This window comes from Dermochelys coriacea, chromosome 24, assembly GCF_009764565.3.
Source record: "Dermochelys coriacea isolate rDerCor1 chromosome 24, rDerCor1.pri.v4, whole genome shotgun sequence".
NCBI lineage: Eukaryota > Metazoa > Chordata > Testudines > Dermochelyidae > Dermochelys > Dermochelys coriacea.
The window spans coordinates 4,357,347-4,374,767 of record NC_050091.1 but is presented as its reverse complement, the minus strand read 5'-3'; the positions used below and the strand labels follow the sequence as shown (position 1 = coordinate 4,374,767).

General features: G+C 48.0%; 1 protein-coding gene across 15 annotated transcripts in view; it reads left to right on the top strand.

Annotated features, from left to right (window-relative positions):
• MEF2D (myocyte enhancer factor 2D) overlaps positions 1–17,421 on the top strand; it is a 174,726-nt gene that overhangs the window by 133,847 nt on the left and 23,458 nt on the right. For 12 of the 15 annotated variants that reach the window (XM_038382421.2, XM_038382432.2, XM_038382433.2 and 9 more), the window contains 3 exons: positions 3,649–3,786; positions 11,698–11,908; positions 13,636–13,692. In XM_038382421.2, the coding sequence (XP_038238349.1) occupies positions 3,649–3,786; positions 11,698–11,908; positions 13,636–13,692 (406 nt within the window). Of the gene's footprint in view, positions 1–3,648; positions 3,787–3,907; positions 4,043–11,697; positions 11,909–13,635; positions 13,693–17,421 lie in introns of all 15 variants that reach the window. The other 3 variants (XM_043502371.1, XM_043502370.1, XM_043502375.1) reach the window with 1 other exon arrangement.

Below are 17,421 nucleotides of genomic sequence, written 5' to 3'. Positions count from 1 at the left end.
TGTCAAGGCATTTTTTTTTTCTCTTTCAAGTTTGGCATGAAAAGAGATCAAGACTTCCAGGAAATTATGTTGCTTTGACTTTTTAAAAAAAACCCCAAAACTGGCAATTGCTGGTTCCATAATAATGCCTAATTGCTTCTGGTATTTTGAAAATAAAATGATTAAATGTGCATGTGTAATGCAATCTGTAAATTGGCTACTGAACACGAGACAGGAACTTTTTGTACGAACTCTCCTAAGGATTCTTACATGCAGAACCTACACATGGAATGCCTGTGTTTCCAATTAATGGGACTTCCTTAAGAGTACAAAGATGGTCTTGCAGTTAAGGAGCTGCCATCAAACTCCAGATTCAGTTCCTGGCTCTGCTACAGACTCCTTGGCTTGCATTCTCTCCCCGACTAAGGGCTTGTCCACACTAGGTAGTTTTAGGTTATGTTTACACTAGGAGTGTTTACCAACATACTGCACCGCAAAGCGATCCTAGTGGGGAAGCAGCTTCTATCTGCAAAGTTACGTTCTACTGGTATAGCTTGTTAACCCCACACAGGAAACAAGCTCTGCTAGTAAAAGCACATCTTTGCCATTATAACCGAGGGTATCTCTACCCCACAGAGGCATACCTATGGCACTGCAGCTGTAGCATCGTAGTGTGGATGCTTCCTACATCGATGGAAGGGGTTTTCCCATCAATGCAAAAAGAAAAGGAGTACTTGTGGCACCTTAGAGACTAACAAATTTATTAGAGCATAAGCTTTCGTGAGCTACAGCTCACTTCATTGGATGCATCCGATGAAGTGAGCTGTAGCTCACGAAAGCTTATGCTCTAATAAATTTGTTAGTCTCTAAGGTGCCACAAGTACTCCTTTTCTTTTTGCGAATACAGACTAACTCGGCTGCTACTCTGAAACCCATCAATGCAGTTACTCCAGCTCTCCGAGGGGCGGTAGCTAGGTCGAGGGAGGAATTTTTCCATGTCTACACAGGGGGGTTAGGTCAACCTAACTATATTGCGCAGGGTGCAACATTTTTCATAGCCCTGAGCGACGACGTAGCTAGGTCAATCTCATTTTAAGTGTAGGCTATTGGCTGAGTCTACAGTATGGGTTTCTGCTGTCTCAGTTCTGTCAGTCAAGGATTGCACCTCTTCACACCCCTGACAGCCATTGCTAGTGTAAACAAAACCGCACTGCTTTAACTATGCTGGTGTAGTTAAAGTGATACAGTCCTCATAGTGTGGCTGCCATTATATTGGCACAAAGGTGCTTATACTGGTATAGCTATAGGTATGCCGACACTATGGAGATTATACCGGCCAAGCTACATCACCGTAGGTGTGGCTTTGTCTACATGATAGGGACTATAATGGCATAGCTACAGCTCCATAGTGTAGACACAGCCTACACCCACAGAAGGGGTTTTCCCATCAGTACAGGAACACCATCTCCCCGGGTGACAATAGCTAGGTTGATAGAACCTCTCTTCCACTGACTTAGATGCCTCTACATTGGGAACTAGATTGGCACAGCTATGGTGGTTGGGTGCCCTGAGCAGTGTAGCTATGTCGACCTAAATTTGAAATGTAGACCAGGTCTAAGTCACCTTTACAGCAGTAGAACTGTTCACACTAGGGCCTTTACTTGTGTCTATTTGAGTAAAATAAATCACCCTTTTAACTGAAATTGTTTTATCGGTAACACTCTTAAGTGTAACCCAGGCCTGGCAATTGCTTTTGCATGGTAATACGTCCCATTTTCAGGCCCCTTTAGACTAGCAAAGTAATGTAAAAAGACCCTTAGTGTAATTGAGAATCAGCCCAAGGTACCTAAGCCGCAAAGTTCAGCTCCAGATTTCAAACACTGCAAAGATCAGAGCTCGGTCAGGTTAGCTCATATCTGCATTTCCTCTGAGTGCAATGTTCTTCTTTGAGATCGGCTCTAACTGGGTCATTTGGGTCCAGATTTTGAATGCCCCAAAGGCCAGGTTGGCACAGAATCAGGTCTTTCCTTGTTTTGTGAGGTGCCTAGCAATTTGGGGGCATTTGGTAAATAGCAGGTAAGACAATAACAAAGAGAGAGCTGCTAAACATACCAGGACAGATTCTGATCTCACCTTGGTGTGAATCCAGAGTGACTCCACTTCCCTGCAGTTGTGTTGCTTTGGATTTACATCACTGTAAGTGAAATCAGAACCTGAGCCCCTGATTTCAACCGAGTTGTAACCCAGCTTATGCCAAAAGGTGAATTTGGCAGCTGGCCAATGAAAAATGTGAGCTTGTTTATTTTTTAAGTTAAAGAAGGTCATTACCATACAAAGTATACATCATTTATTGGTGCAGACACAACCTACGTCTCTAATACAGTTCTGCTGTGTTGGTCTTGGCAGGTTCCATTGTACATTGCCCCAAACCCCTGACATCTGTTTAAAACCATCTTGCAGAATTCCACCCACCCATTTTGCTTGGGGCAAGTAATATTTTTGTCTTTTAATAGGAGAGGAAATATTTTAATAGGAGAGTAAATATCATTAGGGTTCCCCCCTCTTCCCCAGCCCTCCCATCATTATAATGGTGGGAGAATAGGTTTTGTGTCTGAGCTGGCACAGGACCAAATACATTCCTGATGTAAATGGATCCTTTGAAGTCAATGGAGTTCCACCCACTTGCACTGTCATAGGGTCATATTCTCCTCTAAAATAGAGGCACAATCCTAATCAGATCCTATGGGCTAGATCCTTATTACAAATGAGAGTAAGGCCCATAATTTAATCTTTCTGAATCCTACTACTCTCAGTGGTCTCTTGTGGCTGTGAGTTCCGTGGGTTAATGTGCGTTTATTAGTTTATAAAACTCTATTAAATTCTATAGGAGGGTTCCAAAGACCCGTTGTTTATTAAATACTACAGGCCCGATTCTCATTTACACCACTCTGGCAGCATAAAGGGCCCTTAAAATGGGAATCAATTACATGTACACCCACTTTGAAGAAGAACCCAGGCTTCTGGGATTTGCCCTTGATCACATAACGAGTCTGTGGAAAAGCTGAGCTTTGAGCCTGTAAGGATGAAGCCGGAAGAGCTACAATTATTATAATAGGCACAGCGTCGTAACCACAGCTCCATCCCACTAAAGCAATGTGGAGGAGTCCCGGTGTAAATGAGGATCTGGCCTTGTAGGCTTTTTCTTGTAACTGGGAAGCAGAGCTGGTTGCATTTTTGGTGATTTTTTTAAATAAAAATTTTAACGATTCCCCCCACCCCAACCAGGTTTTAACGTTTTGAAGATTGTTTTTCCAGTGGTTTTGAAATTATTTGTCTTCTTCAAATATTTTAAATTTGGGATTAATTTTGACCCCTTTACATTTTGTAGATGTTTTTACTCGTTTGTTTTTTGAGATATTGAGTTCCCCCCCACCCCACCAAATTTAGAGTACATTTCCCCCATATTTCAGCCACATTGCCCCTCTTTCCCCCTCCCTCCCCCCCCCCCCATTTCCAAACCATCTCTACTGGGAAGGTAGCGACAATGTTTTAAACAAGCCTCAGCCGCCTCCATCCGTCACACACCTGCATCCAACACCCTGCTGGCTCTCCCTTCTCCAGCGTACCTCTCCTGCTCCAGATCTCAACCTGTCCTGGTTATGTTTTCAGACGTTAAGAAAGAAAGGTTTTAACGGTTGCGACAGCCCAGAACCCGACGGAGATGACTCCATTGACCAGAGCCCCCTGATGGAGGATAAATACCGCAAAGCCAGCGAGGATCTGGATATCCTCTTCAAACGATACGGTGTAAGTACCGCGCCCCTCTGGCCAGAAATCCTTCATTATGTTTTTCTTTTTTTCTTTTGTTCGATTTCTTTCCAATCCTACCCCCATCCCCGCCACCTCCCCCGCCCTCTCAACGTAACAGGCGCTGAATAAGAAGCACAGGGAATGCGAGAGCCCGGAAGGGGACGAGGTGTTTGCGCTGACCCCGCAGACGGAGGAGAAATATAAAAAGATTGATGAGGAGTTTGATAAAATGATGCAGAGTTACAGGCTCGCAGTGAGTAGCTGGTGGCCTGCACATCCTGCCCTGGACCCCTAGCAATGTAGAATGCAGAGCGGCGAGGGTGACGACTGTGCATGGCTTTGCTTACGGAGCCTTGCTCTGCCTTGTTCGTTTGCTCCCATCGGGTGTAGCAAACCCAGGGCTAGGGAACGTCTGGGAGGCAGCATGGTCTAATAGTTAGAAACAGGCCCTGGTGAAGCCGAGGCCCCTTTAGGTCACTCTGCCAGCATAAAGAGGTGTTAAAATGGGTGGAAATGCCTCCCTCCAGCTGGTATGGAGCTGGCGGAACATCCCTGTGCCCATCCTAATCTCCTCTTCTGGCCTAGGGGGCAGATCGGGGGCATGGCTAGAACACAACACATTACGGTTGTTCCCTCCTATACAAGTCCTGAGTCTCAGTTGCACCATTCTGGCCTTAAAATGGGTATAATTTACCCACCTTTACGTGGTCAGAGTGGCATGAAGAATTCTCAGGCCTGGTCTGCACTTAAAAGTTTTACAGGTATAACTCTTTTTGCTTGGGGGAGGAGGATCACCGTTCACTGAAATCATTATACCAGTCCAGCCCCTAGTGTGGCTCAGTTAGAAAAGTGCCTTTTGCCAGCATAACTTTATTCCCTACCCGTACGAGAATAAGACACAAGCACTGTAACTGCAGTGCTGCTAGTGGGGTTGCACTGCTTACTGATCAATGCAGCAGAGACGCCCTTAGTGTAACGAGACTCCGGACCGAGAGCCCAAATCCTCAGATATATTTAGGTGCCTGATTCCCATTGGTTTTGAGGGAAGTTAGGCACCTAAATACATTGGGCTTTGCTGTCTAACTTTGAGCCCCACATTGGAAATGTTAAGACCAAGGACCTTAAAAATCGGTCCCATTGCTATTAATACTGAGTCAAATCCTTAGGGGTTTTTTTTTTACTCCAGCAAATTCCTCTGAACTTCAGTGGGAGTTTTGCTTGAGTTCAGAACCTCTGTATTAATATGAGTCACGGTGGGGAAAGGGAGGGTCAGGTTATGACAATTGCACCCGCTTTGGGATCAGATTCAGTTTGGGGCCACTCTTCTTTCAATTCATGTGAATCCATAAAGCTCCCGGCGCAGCTAGTGGATGTGGCAGAAATTCAGGGTGGTTTTAGCCTGAGACAATGGCCCTGGAGTGGCATCAGGACAGCGATGAAAGGGATTTGTGTCCAGGGAGGGAAGAGGGGCATTGCAAATTAGTGGTTAGTTCAAGGGAGCAAAGACTATTGAGGCAGGCAAGCCATCTTCAGGGGGATTAGCCTTTCAACTCAGGCAGCCGTAATTAACTAACGTTGCCAGGAGTAGAAAGGAAGGCAGTTGTCCAAGTGCTGGATGCAGGATAAAAAAAATACCCCAACTCCTTCCTGCTGCTCCTTACAAGGCCACTGAAGCGAATTTTTTTTTTTTGAGACTTCACTCATGCAAAAGCCAGAGGTGTTTTTTTGGGCAGACTCTGCCAGTAAGAGATTGTGGGCTGGATGCTCATTTCCCCAGGCCACCCCTCTGGCAGCATAAAGGGACCTTCAAGTGAGTGTAACTGTCTCATGCGCTTTACACCACCAAAGTGGGGTAAAACAGGTTTTAGGGCTTATCTACTGAAGGAGTTTTTCCTAAATAACTCCATGGTGAAACTTGTGTTCTGGAATAAGAGTGCTTCTTTCTGTTTCACTTAACTCCCTCGGAAAATGGGTTAAACTAACCACAGGATACAGCCCTCTTATTCCTGATTCAGAACATCTACACATGAAGTTATTCAGTTACAGCTGTTGCATTTTAAAGTCACACCCTACATGAATCTGCATTAACTTTCCATTGTGGACACGCCCTTAGTGTAAATGAGAATTGAGCCCCTGGAATAGGATTTTAAGGAAAGTTTAGCTCCTTGGGCTTGATTCTGCCCTCATGCAGTTCATCTGGGGCTTTGCCATTGTCTTCGTTGGTACAAGAATCACAGGGTAAAATTCTACGTCTTGCGCTACGCTGGAGGTCAGAGTAAGACCATCACAATTGTCACTTCTGGCCCTCAAATCTGTGAGTCTGATTCTCAGCTGCCCTGCACCTTGTCCTACCATTTACACCAGTGCAAAGTGGGTATAAGATGCTATCAGATGAGTGTGTAGCATTCAGTGCTCGCTTTGCCCTGGAGCAGATAGTTACCCAAGGGCAGTCGAATGGGGAAACGGGGTGCGATCAACCTATGCATTTTTTATTATTTGCATTATAGTAACGACTACAGGCTGCAGTCTGGGACCAGGGCCCCTTTATGCTAGGCACTGTGAACACGTATAAAAGAAGGAAAGTCCCTATCCCCAAAATCTTGCAGTTTGTAGCATCCCAGAAGCAGGTTGATTAGTAGCAAAAGCATAGCATCTGCCTCCTTGACTTCACCTCTCTTGCAACAGGATTGAATAGTGGATTGTTGGAGCAGATGCTTTTCTTTTTAACCAGCTTTTGTGTGATAATGAGAACTAACACAACTCATCTGCCGGGGAAGCTAATGACTCCCTGGTACAGAGAAACTGGCCTTAACAGGGTTCTGCATTCTGAGTGCATTTGAAACTGACTTTCAAGAAAAAGAAAAGACATTGGCGTTTGGCTGATTAATGAACCTTCCCCCCCTCACCCCCGGATTTTGGATTGTTGTGTTCATTCCAAACCTTTGCCTGCCATAACACTGCAGCTCCCAGAGTTCTGCAATCAGCTGCTGGCCTCTGGGGGAATGAGAGCTGCTGGTTGAGTGGTCATTTGCGTGCGCACAACTCTCTCTCCGCGCCTGGGCAGGAGCATGGGGAAGATTGGTCGGTTAGTGGTTCAAAAGTGCAATGTGATAGTTAAGAGCAAAGTGCTGAATCCTGTCCTGCAATCCATTCATGTAACTCTCATGTCAGCGGATTTCACACATGCATCTGGGGTAGAATTATGCCCTAAATTAGTTAGACTTTCTTTCTTTCTTTCTTTTTTTTTCTTTCTTTTTTTCTTTCTTTTCTTCTTTTCTTTTTCTTCTTTCTTTCTTTTCTTTCTTTTCTTTCTTTCTTTCTTTCTGTTATTTATTATGCAATATTGCGTTGTAGATGTGCACAGCCAAACATTTAAGGGCCTGATTCTCACTGACAGTCGGGTGTGTCTACACTAGCAATGCCACAGTAGCTGCGTCGATGTTCTGTAGGAAGTGTCTACACTACGACAGAAGGATTTCTTCTGTTGCTGTACTGTATCCCTCTCTCTGAGGCCTGGCATATGCGACAGGGTTAGATTGATGTAAGCTGCCCTCTGTCAACCTAGCTGTGAAAGTGTCTTCATGTAAATTTCGCTCCTGCCCACGTAAGCCTCTCTGTGCCGATTTAGTAACACCAGCTCCCCGAACAGCATCGAGTCACAGTTGATGTAATTAGGACGACGCAGTGTCAGTGCAGACACTCCATTGCTTTTGCGGACTATTATTGACTTTCAGCAGCCCTCCCACAATGCCGCACACCGGCAATACAATCAACACAAGTGCTTCTGGTGAGGATGTGCGCCGCCGATGCCAGGAGCCAAGTGTGCAAACGCACAAGTGATTTAATAACTGTGGCTATATGCCGATGAAAGTTAGGTCGACATAGTTTTTGTAGTGGAGACATGGTCTAAGAGGCAGGAGCGATGTTGACAGAAGAATTCTTTCACCAACTTAGGCCATGTCTCAATTAGCACTGAGATCGGCAAAGCTTTTGTCTCTCAGGGGTGTGAAAAAACACCTGCCCTGAGCAACATAAGTTTTGCAGCGTGAGCTCTCTTGGCTCAGCGCTACGTCGGCAGGAGACACTCTCCAGCAAACATAGCTGCGCCTCTCTTTGAGTTGGTTTCATTATGTCCACAGGAGAGCTACACAGTACAGCCGTGCCGCTGTAAGCTTGTAAGTGTAGACCTGGCCCTAGCTGTGTCTACACTGTGGCTTAGGTCTGCTTCATTCCGGCTGTAAATTTTTCACAGCCTGGAGCAATGTGGTCAAGCTGATATAACTTTGTAGCGTAGACCAGCCTTGAGTGTCTTCTATGCCACATTGGCTGTGGGGGTTGTGTGTGTGAGGGGGAAACCTTAAAGTGGCCATAAAGCTATGCCACAGCCATGTGTGAAGGGGCCTTAGTGTCAAGGAGAATCTGGCTCACCTCAGTCCCTGGAAAAATCATGGAGCAGGTCCTCAAAGAATCAATCCTGAAGCACTTAGAGGAGAGGAAAGTGATCAGGAACAGTCAGCATGGATTCACCAAGGGAAGGTCATGCCTGACAATCTAATCGCCTTTTATGATGAGATTACTGGTTCTGTGGATGAAGGGAAAGCAGTGGATGTATTGTTTCTTGACTTTAGCAAAGCTTTGACACGGTCTCCCACAGCATTCTTGTCAGCAAGTTAAGGAAGTATGGGCTGGATGAATGCACTATAAGGTGGGTAGAAAGCTGGCTAGATTGTCGGGCTCAACGGGTAGTGATCAATGGCTCCATGTCTAGGTGGCAGCCGGTGTCAAGTGGAGTGCCCCAGGGGTCGGTCCTGGGGCCCGTTTTGTTCAATATCTTCATAAATGATCTGGAGGATGGTGTGGATTGCACTCTCAGCAAATTTGCGGATGATACTAAACTGGGAGGAGTGGTAGATACGCTGGAGGGGAGGGATAGGATACAGAGGACCTAGACAAATTGGAGGATTGGGCCAAAAGAAATCTAATGAGGTTCAATAAGGATAAGTGCAGGGTCCTGCACTTAGGATGGAAGAATCCAATGCACCGCTACAGACTAGGGACCGAATGGCTCGGCAGCAGTTCTGCGGAAAAGGACCTAGGGGTGACAGTGGACGAGAAGCTGGATATGAGTCAGCAGTGTGCCCTTGTTGCCAAGAAGGCCAATGGCATTTTGGGATGTATAAGTAGGGGCATAGCGAGCAGATCGAGGGACGTGATCGTTCCCCTCTATTCGACACTGGTGAGGCCTCATCTGGAGTACTGTGTCCAGTTTTGGGCCCCACACTACAGGAAGGATGTGGATAAATTGGAAAGAGTACAACGAAGGGCAACAAAAATGATTAGGGGTCTAGAGCACATGACTTATGAGGAGAGGCTGAGGGAGCTGGGATTGTTTAGTCTGCAGAAGAGAAGAATGAGGGGGGATTTGATAGCTGCTTTCAACTACCTGAAAGGGGGTTTCAAAGAGGATGGCTCTAGACTGTTCTCAATGGTAGCAGATGACAGAACGAGGAGTAATGGTCTCAAGTTGCAATGGGGGAGGTTTAGATTGGATATTAGGAAAAACTTTTTCACTAAGAGGGTGGTGAAACACTGGAATGCGTTACCTAGGGAGGTGGTAGAATCTCCTTCCTTAGAGGTTTTTAAGGTCAGGCTTGACAAAGCCCTGGCTGGGATATTTAACTGGGACTTGGTCCTGCTTTGAGCAGGGGGTTGGACTAGATGACCTTCTGGGGTCCCTTCCAACCCTGATATTCTATGATTCTATGATTCTATGATTCGTAAGGTTCCTTGCCCTGCAGAGCATGCAGTCTTAAAGCTCAAGTCAAGTGATGTATGGCAGTAGAAGCCCCAAGCAGAGAGTGGTCCTTAGCACCTGCTTGCTGCCTGAAACAGCTGGATGCCCTGGAGATCTTTGAAAGAGGTGGGGGATGATTGGTAGGGGGGTGGCTTTCCAAGCCAGGAGGCCCTGGGAGGACAGAGGCACGACTTTGCCATTCTCTCTCACACTCGTTCTTCCTCTCCTGCAATACAAAGCTACATTTGCCCAGCAGCGCTTTTGTAATGACATCTCAGTGACACCAAAAGGTTGGGAAGCTTCCTGGCTTCACAAGGCCAATGGAATTAAAAGAGGGTTTTAGCAAAGCCCTGAGAAAGCCTTCAAGCAGGTGCCTGTGTCTTGCTAATGAAGAGCAAAGCAGGGACATACGAAAGAGTGATCAGATAATCTGGGCAAAGTCTGGCTTTAACAGGAACCGAGCGAGGTGAATCTGTCCCTTGAGCCAGGGGCCAAGGATCATGAATTAGAGGCGTTTCCATTGCTTTGAAGGTCAGAGCCCCAGGTCTTTCCATTGACTGGAATCGATAGGAGCCATCTACAGCTTGTAAATGCTCCGATCTGTCACTCTTTCTATTAAATGCATCCGATGAAGTGAGCTGTAGCTCACGAAAGCTTATGCTCTAATAAATTTGTTAGTCTCTAAGGTGCCACAAGTACTCCTTTTCTTTTGCGAATACAGACTAACACGACTGCTACTCTGAAAAGTATCCACCTAGAGGCTCCAGGTGGGGTCAGCTGCGTGGAGCAGGGATTGTCTTTTTTGTTCTGTGTTTGTACAGCACCTAGCGCCGTGGGATCCGGGTCCAGAACTCCTAGGCGCTAGCACCCTACAGAGCATACATAATAATTGGGGCTCTTTCTGCTGCATGCACAGTGAGACAAGACAGGACCCCATTGTACATACATCTCGTAAAAGATGGTCACTGCCTTGAAGAGTTTATGATCTGATTAGACAAAGGAAGTATTATTATCCCCATTGAAGGGGTGGGGAATTGAGACACAGAGAGATTCAGTGACTTGCCCTTTCATAGGGTCTGTGGCAGAGGTGGGAATGCCCCAGAATCCGAGGGTAGGTTAGTACTGTAACCCTAAGACCGTGCTCTCCTGAGAATGAGCACAGGTGCTATCAAACTTCATACTACTATGGAGGGAATAGCAATGTTGTCCGAGGAAGCTCTTCAGGGCTGGGTCTGTGTATCCGTACAGAGCCTCGCACAATCCTGATCGGAGCATCTGGGTGCTACAGGAATACAGATAGTAGCTGTGAGTAGGGCCCTTGGATCTTACACTTCTGTGCAGAATCGACAGGATCTTTTCACTGAGATAGACTCAGCTAGAGCCGCAGCTGTGTAAGTCAGCATAGCTCCGCTGACTTCAAAAGAGCCCTGGCCGCTCACACCAGCGGAGGACCTGGTCTGTTAAAGCTCCATGGGGCTCCGTTTATCTCCCTTGGAGGTTGAAGGGAAGCTGCTGGCCCTTGTCTCCTGTGGGTTCAGAGCTTCTCATTCTAAGAGCACTGTGTTATTCCCCGCTCTGGCATTCCAAGGGAGCCGCTTTGAGACATGTTCACCTCTCTGTGAGCTGTTTTAAAACCACTATGCTGAGCTCTGGAGGTAAATAAATGCAGGTGTTTAGTCAACACCCGTCTTCCCCCAAAGCAGCAGGTTGCAATGCTTTTTAGCTTCGATGTGCCCAGATGGACATCCGTTTGCCCTTCTTTCTCCGTCTTCCTGGAGGGGATCATGCCCCTTTATGCCTGGGGCCAGATTCCCCACTGCCCTCCACCATTTTGCCAATGTAAAGTGGCTGCAGAATGCTAGCAAATGAGAATGGTGCTAGCTTTCACCCACTTTGCACTAGTATAAATGACCGCATAAATTGTAGGGCAATAATGAACTAGGTGCATGTTTGGACCAGATCCTTAGCTGGTGTAAATCAGTGTTGCTGCATTCCAAGCCGAGGATCTGGCCCCTTGTCGTGCCGTGAACCAAACAGAAGTCTGCTCCTTGGCGAAGTGCCTTTGGGTGACTCCCTCGGCTCCAGTCCCCGCTTTCATCTGCCTCTCTGTTCAGTCTGCAGTGCCCGCTCCGAACTTCGCCATGCCAGTGACGGTTCCGGTGACCAATCAAAACACGTTACAGTTCAGCAACCCTGGGGGCTCCTTGGTGACCCAGTCACTGGTGACCTCTTCGTTGACGGATCCAAGACTCCTCTCACCACAGCAGCCGGCCCTGCAGAGAAACACCGTGTCGCCAGGTTTGCCGCAGAGGCCAGCCAGTGCGGGTGAGTGTTTGACCTAATGCTAGAATAGCCAAGAGGGGGCACCAGTGTCTTCATTCCCCTCACCCCTTCTATCTGCTGTCTGTACAGCACCTTGCACGGTAGGGTCTGGTCCGTGACTTAGGCTCATAAGCGCTCCTGCCATATAGGCAATAAATAATAATAATACTTGAAAAAGTCCTGGATGCCCAGCAAAGATCCCATGCGATGCAAATGGCAGACGCAATTCCTGTATCACCCCTAGAGCTGGGCAAAGAACAGAGTTTTCAGTTGGCTGACAATTCCGAAAAATGGGGGGTGGAAAAATGGATTTGGATTGAACCACTTGTTTCGAGAGGAGAGCATTCCTTCCCCATCCGTTCAGAGGTCCCCCTGAGGCCGCTGCCATCAGCCTTCCCTTCTGTGTGTCGCAGAAATCCTGTATATGCATGGTGTGAAGTGCGTTTTCCGACGCACGTCAGAGGAGAACAGCAAGCCGCACTGTCGTTTCTAAATCAAAAGCAGCGGTAATGCAGCAGAGCGTGTGGTCGCCTTGTTGAGGTAAAGGCTGACGCCCACGGCTCCAAGGCGTCTCTGAAACGGGGATGCAGAATCCTGTGTACTGTATGTGTCTCTGTCCTAGAACATCAGGAATCTGAGGTTCAGTTACACGAAGGCTGCTTTGCACCACACTGTGTAGAAGGGCATTTAAGTGAGTGTAACTGTAATGTACATCCCCTGGAAAGCCCCTTTACATTGCCAGTGCTGTGTAAAGGGGCCTTAAGGTAAATTCAAATCTGGCCCTAATTATCTACCCCTCGGAATTACTGGTTCAGAAAATCCTAGTGCAGATACTCATCTGAGGATATGGGCTCCTGAATTCTATTCTTAGCTCTGAGAGGGGATTCCAGTGTAGTGGTTAGACCAGGGGACTGGGAATCAGGACTCCTGGGTTCTCTTTCCCCCTCCGTGAAGGAAGTGTGGTCTAGTGATTAGAGCAGGAGACTGAGAATTAGGATGCCTGGGTTCTAGCTCCTAATTTTGGGAGGGGGTGTGAGGGCTAGTGGTTAGAGCAGTGTCATGGAAATCTGGACTCCTGGGTTCCTTTCCCAGCTGTCTGGGTGGTTATAGTGAGGGAGAGGAAGTGCGGATTGCTGGAAGAAATAACAGTCTCGAAATGTGGTTGAACAATTCAAAATAAGCAAATAACTTCACAAAACTCAAAGTCTGCTTGCAAAGGGGATAAAGGGCTTGATTCCCTGGGAATAGCAAACCTTCCTCGGGAAGAGCTTTCTAAGCCCTAAGTGAAAAGCAGCTCTTCCCAACCGTTTATGTTCTCATGACACCACCATGGCAGACTTCTCATTACGCCTCTCCAGCCGCCTTGGGAATGGTTTCCATTCGGTGCAAATGTTATGTAATAGATCCTCTTTCCAGTCCCGGAGCCGGGGGCGGATTCCCTTCTGCAGAGCATGTGTCCTCAGGAAGGCTCGGAACAGCAAAGCCACGCTGTTTTCCAAGCTTAGTATTTGGAATGAGAGACTGTGGTGCATGCCTCATCCCCAAAGGGAATGTATCTGTGTAGATATTGTTTCCACGCCTGGACGTGCTGTACATTTTATCCTGGATTTTCTCGATGGGAATGTAACACTGTTGATTTTCCCCCTTGCCTCACGTGCAAATAGTCAACCACTGCTCACTGCACCGAGTTCTGAACTAACTTTGTCCCCATGTCTCTCATTGCTTTCCAGGGGCGATGCTCGGGGGAGACTTGAATAACACCAATGGAGCTTGCCCAAGCCCAGTTGGTGAGTAAGAATGCGGCCCTCCTCCTTTTTGGATGCACACTGACCTAGAGCACTGGACTGGGACTCAGAAAATCTGGGTTCTGTTGCCAGCCCTGCCACTGACAGGCTGGGTGACTGTAGGTATGTCACTGCCCTGCTCTGTGCCTCAGTTTCCCCACCTGTAAAATGGGGATATTGATACTGCCCTTCTTTGTAAAGTGTCTTGAGCTCTATAGATGGAAAGAGCTAGGTGTTATTACTGGTAGTAAAGATCCCCTCAGACAGCTAAAGTCAGGCCTGAAGTGCAATTTCAAACACTACCAAGTCTTTTAGATGTGGATTTTCAGGTCAGTAAATTTTGTGTGACAGGATGGGCCTGTGGTTAAACTGCTAGACTGGGACGCGGGAGATCTGGGTTTGATTCCTGACTCTGCTGTAGGGGATAATTTTCTCTTTCCCATCTCTGCCCCTTTTTATAGTTATGTCTCAGGGGAAACATAAGCCCAATAGAATTTAAATCTGAGTCAAACTTTGCTAAGTCTGGTGGAGGAGAACAGTAGCCATGTGGCCAAAGCAATTGGCTGAGACTTAGGAGAGCTACGTTCATTTCCTAGCTGTATCACGGACTCTGTCTGTAACCTTGGGCAAAACATTAAAGGCCTGCTTCTCACTTATGCTAAAGCCCCTATATACCACTGCGACATCATAAAGGCACCTTAAATGTTGGTGCAACATCCACTGCCAGAGTGGGATAAAGGGGCTTAGTGTCAATGAGAACTGGGTCCTCTGTGTCAGTTCCTCATCTGTAAAATGGGGCTAATAATACTCCACTTGTCCCACGTTGTGTCTGTTTCAATGGTAAACTCTCCAGGGAAGGGACAGTTTCATATCAGGTGCATGTAGAGCCCCTCACGCAGTGCAGCTCTGATCTCAGTTGGATTTCCAGGCATTCCCGTGCTGTTACTTCCAATAATAATTAGCAAAATTAAGCAAAAAGAGCCCTAAATCCAAACGAAGTGGCTGGGTTTAATGAGAGTGGGTCACATGCATCTTTGGTGCAGCATAGAGGGGATTCAATCAAGGGTGAGTTCAGCCCTGGATGCTTTGATGTAAAGCAGATCGGAATTACGCTCCCAAGTGGGATTCAGGATGCTGGCTCATGACTGAAAACCCGGGGCTCTGGATCCTACAGCCACATGGACCCTTTAGAACAGGGCCAAACTCGAACCCTACATCCATGGTGCTGATTCTGTGCTGCCCATCCCTGGCTGCCATGTAGTCCAGAATCCCTATCGCACCATGCACTAGGGGCCAGGGGCCAGCATGCCCCGTATGCAGGGTTGGCTGTGAGGGTGAGTCACCATAAGGCAACTTATGTCAGACAGCCCCTCCCTTGTCCCGCTGTGGTGCCTTTAGGCCTCCATTATATTGCCAGACTGGGGAGCAGGGACCAGAGTCTGTCCCCGGGTCTTTAGAGCATTCGAAATCTGGCTCTGAATTTTGCTGCTCGAGCTCATCTGCAAAGTCAGGGCTGCTGGGAAAGAGACGCTAAGGACTGGCCTGTACCTCCAGGCAGAGACATGCTCTGTCACTTTCTGTCAAATCCCCCCCTGAAACTCCCCCACCTCCTCCCGGCCCCCACGTCAGCTGTTGTGAACGGCTGTTCCAGCTTCTAGCTTGGCAGGTCCCATGAATGTCAGAATTGACGTCACTGAAGCATTCCTCTCATTCCTCCAGCCACTCCAGGAAATGGAAGCGGGGCTGCAGGGAGCACTGCGATTCTCTCAGCGCCTGTTGTTTTCAACCCAGGCCTCATTCCCAAGATCCCATCTAGCCCCTGTCCCCACCAAGCCCCAGACAAACTTGAGATGGCAGCATTTTGGGGCAGAGAAGTGAGGAAGGGGGGCGTGCCCCTCATATTCACTAGGTGGACGAGGCTCTATGGAGCGTCCAAAATCTTAGGGCCAGCCTTCGACTTTGGGTTCCACCTGAGGCAGTCGCTCCCCTCCTCTGGCCTCGTCCCCCTCTCTAACGCCTCTCTTCTGTTCTTGCTCCCCTCAGCTAGGGAGCTGAGCCTGGCAGGCACCCAGTCAGCACTGCGCGATCATCTGTGACCTTGGGCGCATTCCTCCCTCTGACCGCAGGCCTGGATCACATTGGGGATTCCCAGCCAGTGTGGAGCTGGCGAATTGGCTCCATACCCAACCCCCAGCCCCAGGCAGAGAGAGCGGATTAGGGGGCCTGGCCAGAGCATGTTCCACTGCTGCTGTTCTCCGATCCCCAGGATTCACAGGAGGCAGATTGGGGGCATAGCCAGAGCGCACTGTGCCGTGGCTATTCTGTGCTCATCAGGATCCATAGCAGCGTAGCAGTCATGAGGCTGCTCTAACTTACCCTGGGGGCTGGGCTGGCTGCAAACAATCTCAGGATACAGGTGCAGACACATCTTAAGGTGTCCCCCTGCCCAAGTAAAGGAATAGAGTAACTGAGAATCAGGCCCTGTGTTTTCAGCCCTCCCTTGCTTACACTGAGTCCTGCTTTGCAGAACAATGCAGGGCTAGAGGACAAGGGTCTTCGGGAGAGCAGCTTATACACTGCAGACCATCTGAAACCAGTGCTACTACCTTTTAGCTCCCTCCCTTCATATCCCTCCCTTTTCCCTTAGATGGGGGATCAGAAACACAGGACAGTCTCTGGGTCGAAGCGCCAGACGTTTGTGGCCAATGGAGTGTCTGATCCAGCGGCGATGGATGTCGCTGGGAATCCAGCCATGGCTTTTGAGGGGAACTGGGCCTGAGCAGAAGGCTCTGAGATCCTGCTTTCTGACTGTTTTCCTCTGCCCCCCTGCGGTCAGCGGAGTGGACAGAGCAGAACAGCTGACATGTGTCACGTTGGGTTCTGAAAGCAACATGCTTCCTGTGTGGCTTTAACAGACTACATAAGGGTTCTGGGCTAGATGTTGGCAGATAGCCCGCAAACAGTAGCAGGCATCTGGCCAGCCATGCTGCTGACCGTGGGGGTGGGATGCAGAGGAGTCCAGATGGGTGAGGTTTTCTTCAGCCGAACTTCAACCTGCAACCCACATCTCCCTCCTGTCCTGCACTGCCCCTCCCAACCCCCTGAAAGACACAGCTCTGTGGATACAGGGATTGCATAATTATTGCTATTCAGGGTTAGAAATCAGATCCTCCTGCTTCTACAGTGCAAGCCCATGCTGCTGAATTCAAGGAGAATCCCTGCTAGCAATATAGGGCTTATGAACACATGGTGAGAAGTTCTGATTCCATCCAGCAGAAGGAAGTGTTGCACATACACATCAGCCAGCCCATTGCAATATACACCCCCACATCTGCCCAGACGGTAAGGCAAAATGGTTGCCATGGGAGCCATTTATGCATCTTATGCTAAGGAAGCCTTATGGCTGGAAACATAATGTTTTGAGCATTATTTGGCCTTGCCCCACTCTGCTTGCACACGGTCTTGCATAAAACTATGGAAACTGCATGATCATGGGAGACTTTAACTTCCCAGATATAGACTGGGACCAGTGCTAGTAATAATAATAGGGCTCAGATTTTCCTAGATGCGATAGCTGATGGATTCCTTCATAGTAGTTGCTGAAACCGACTAGAGGGGATGCCATTTTAGATTTTTTTGGTGAGTAGCGAGGACCTCATAGAAAAATGGTTGTAGGGGACAGTCTTGGCTCAAGTGATCATGAGCTAATTCAGTTCAACTAAATAAGGATTA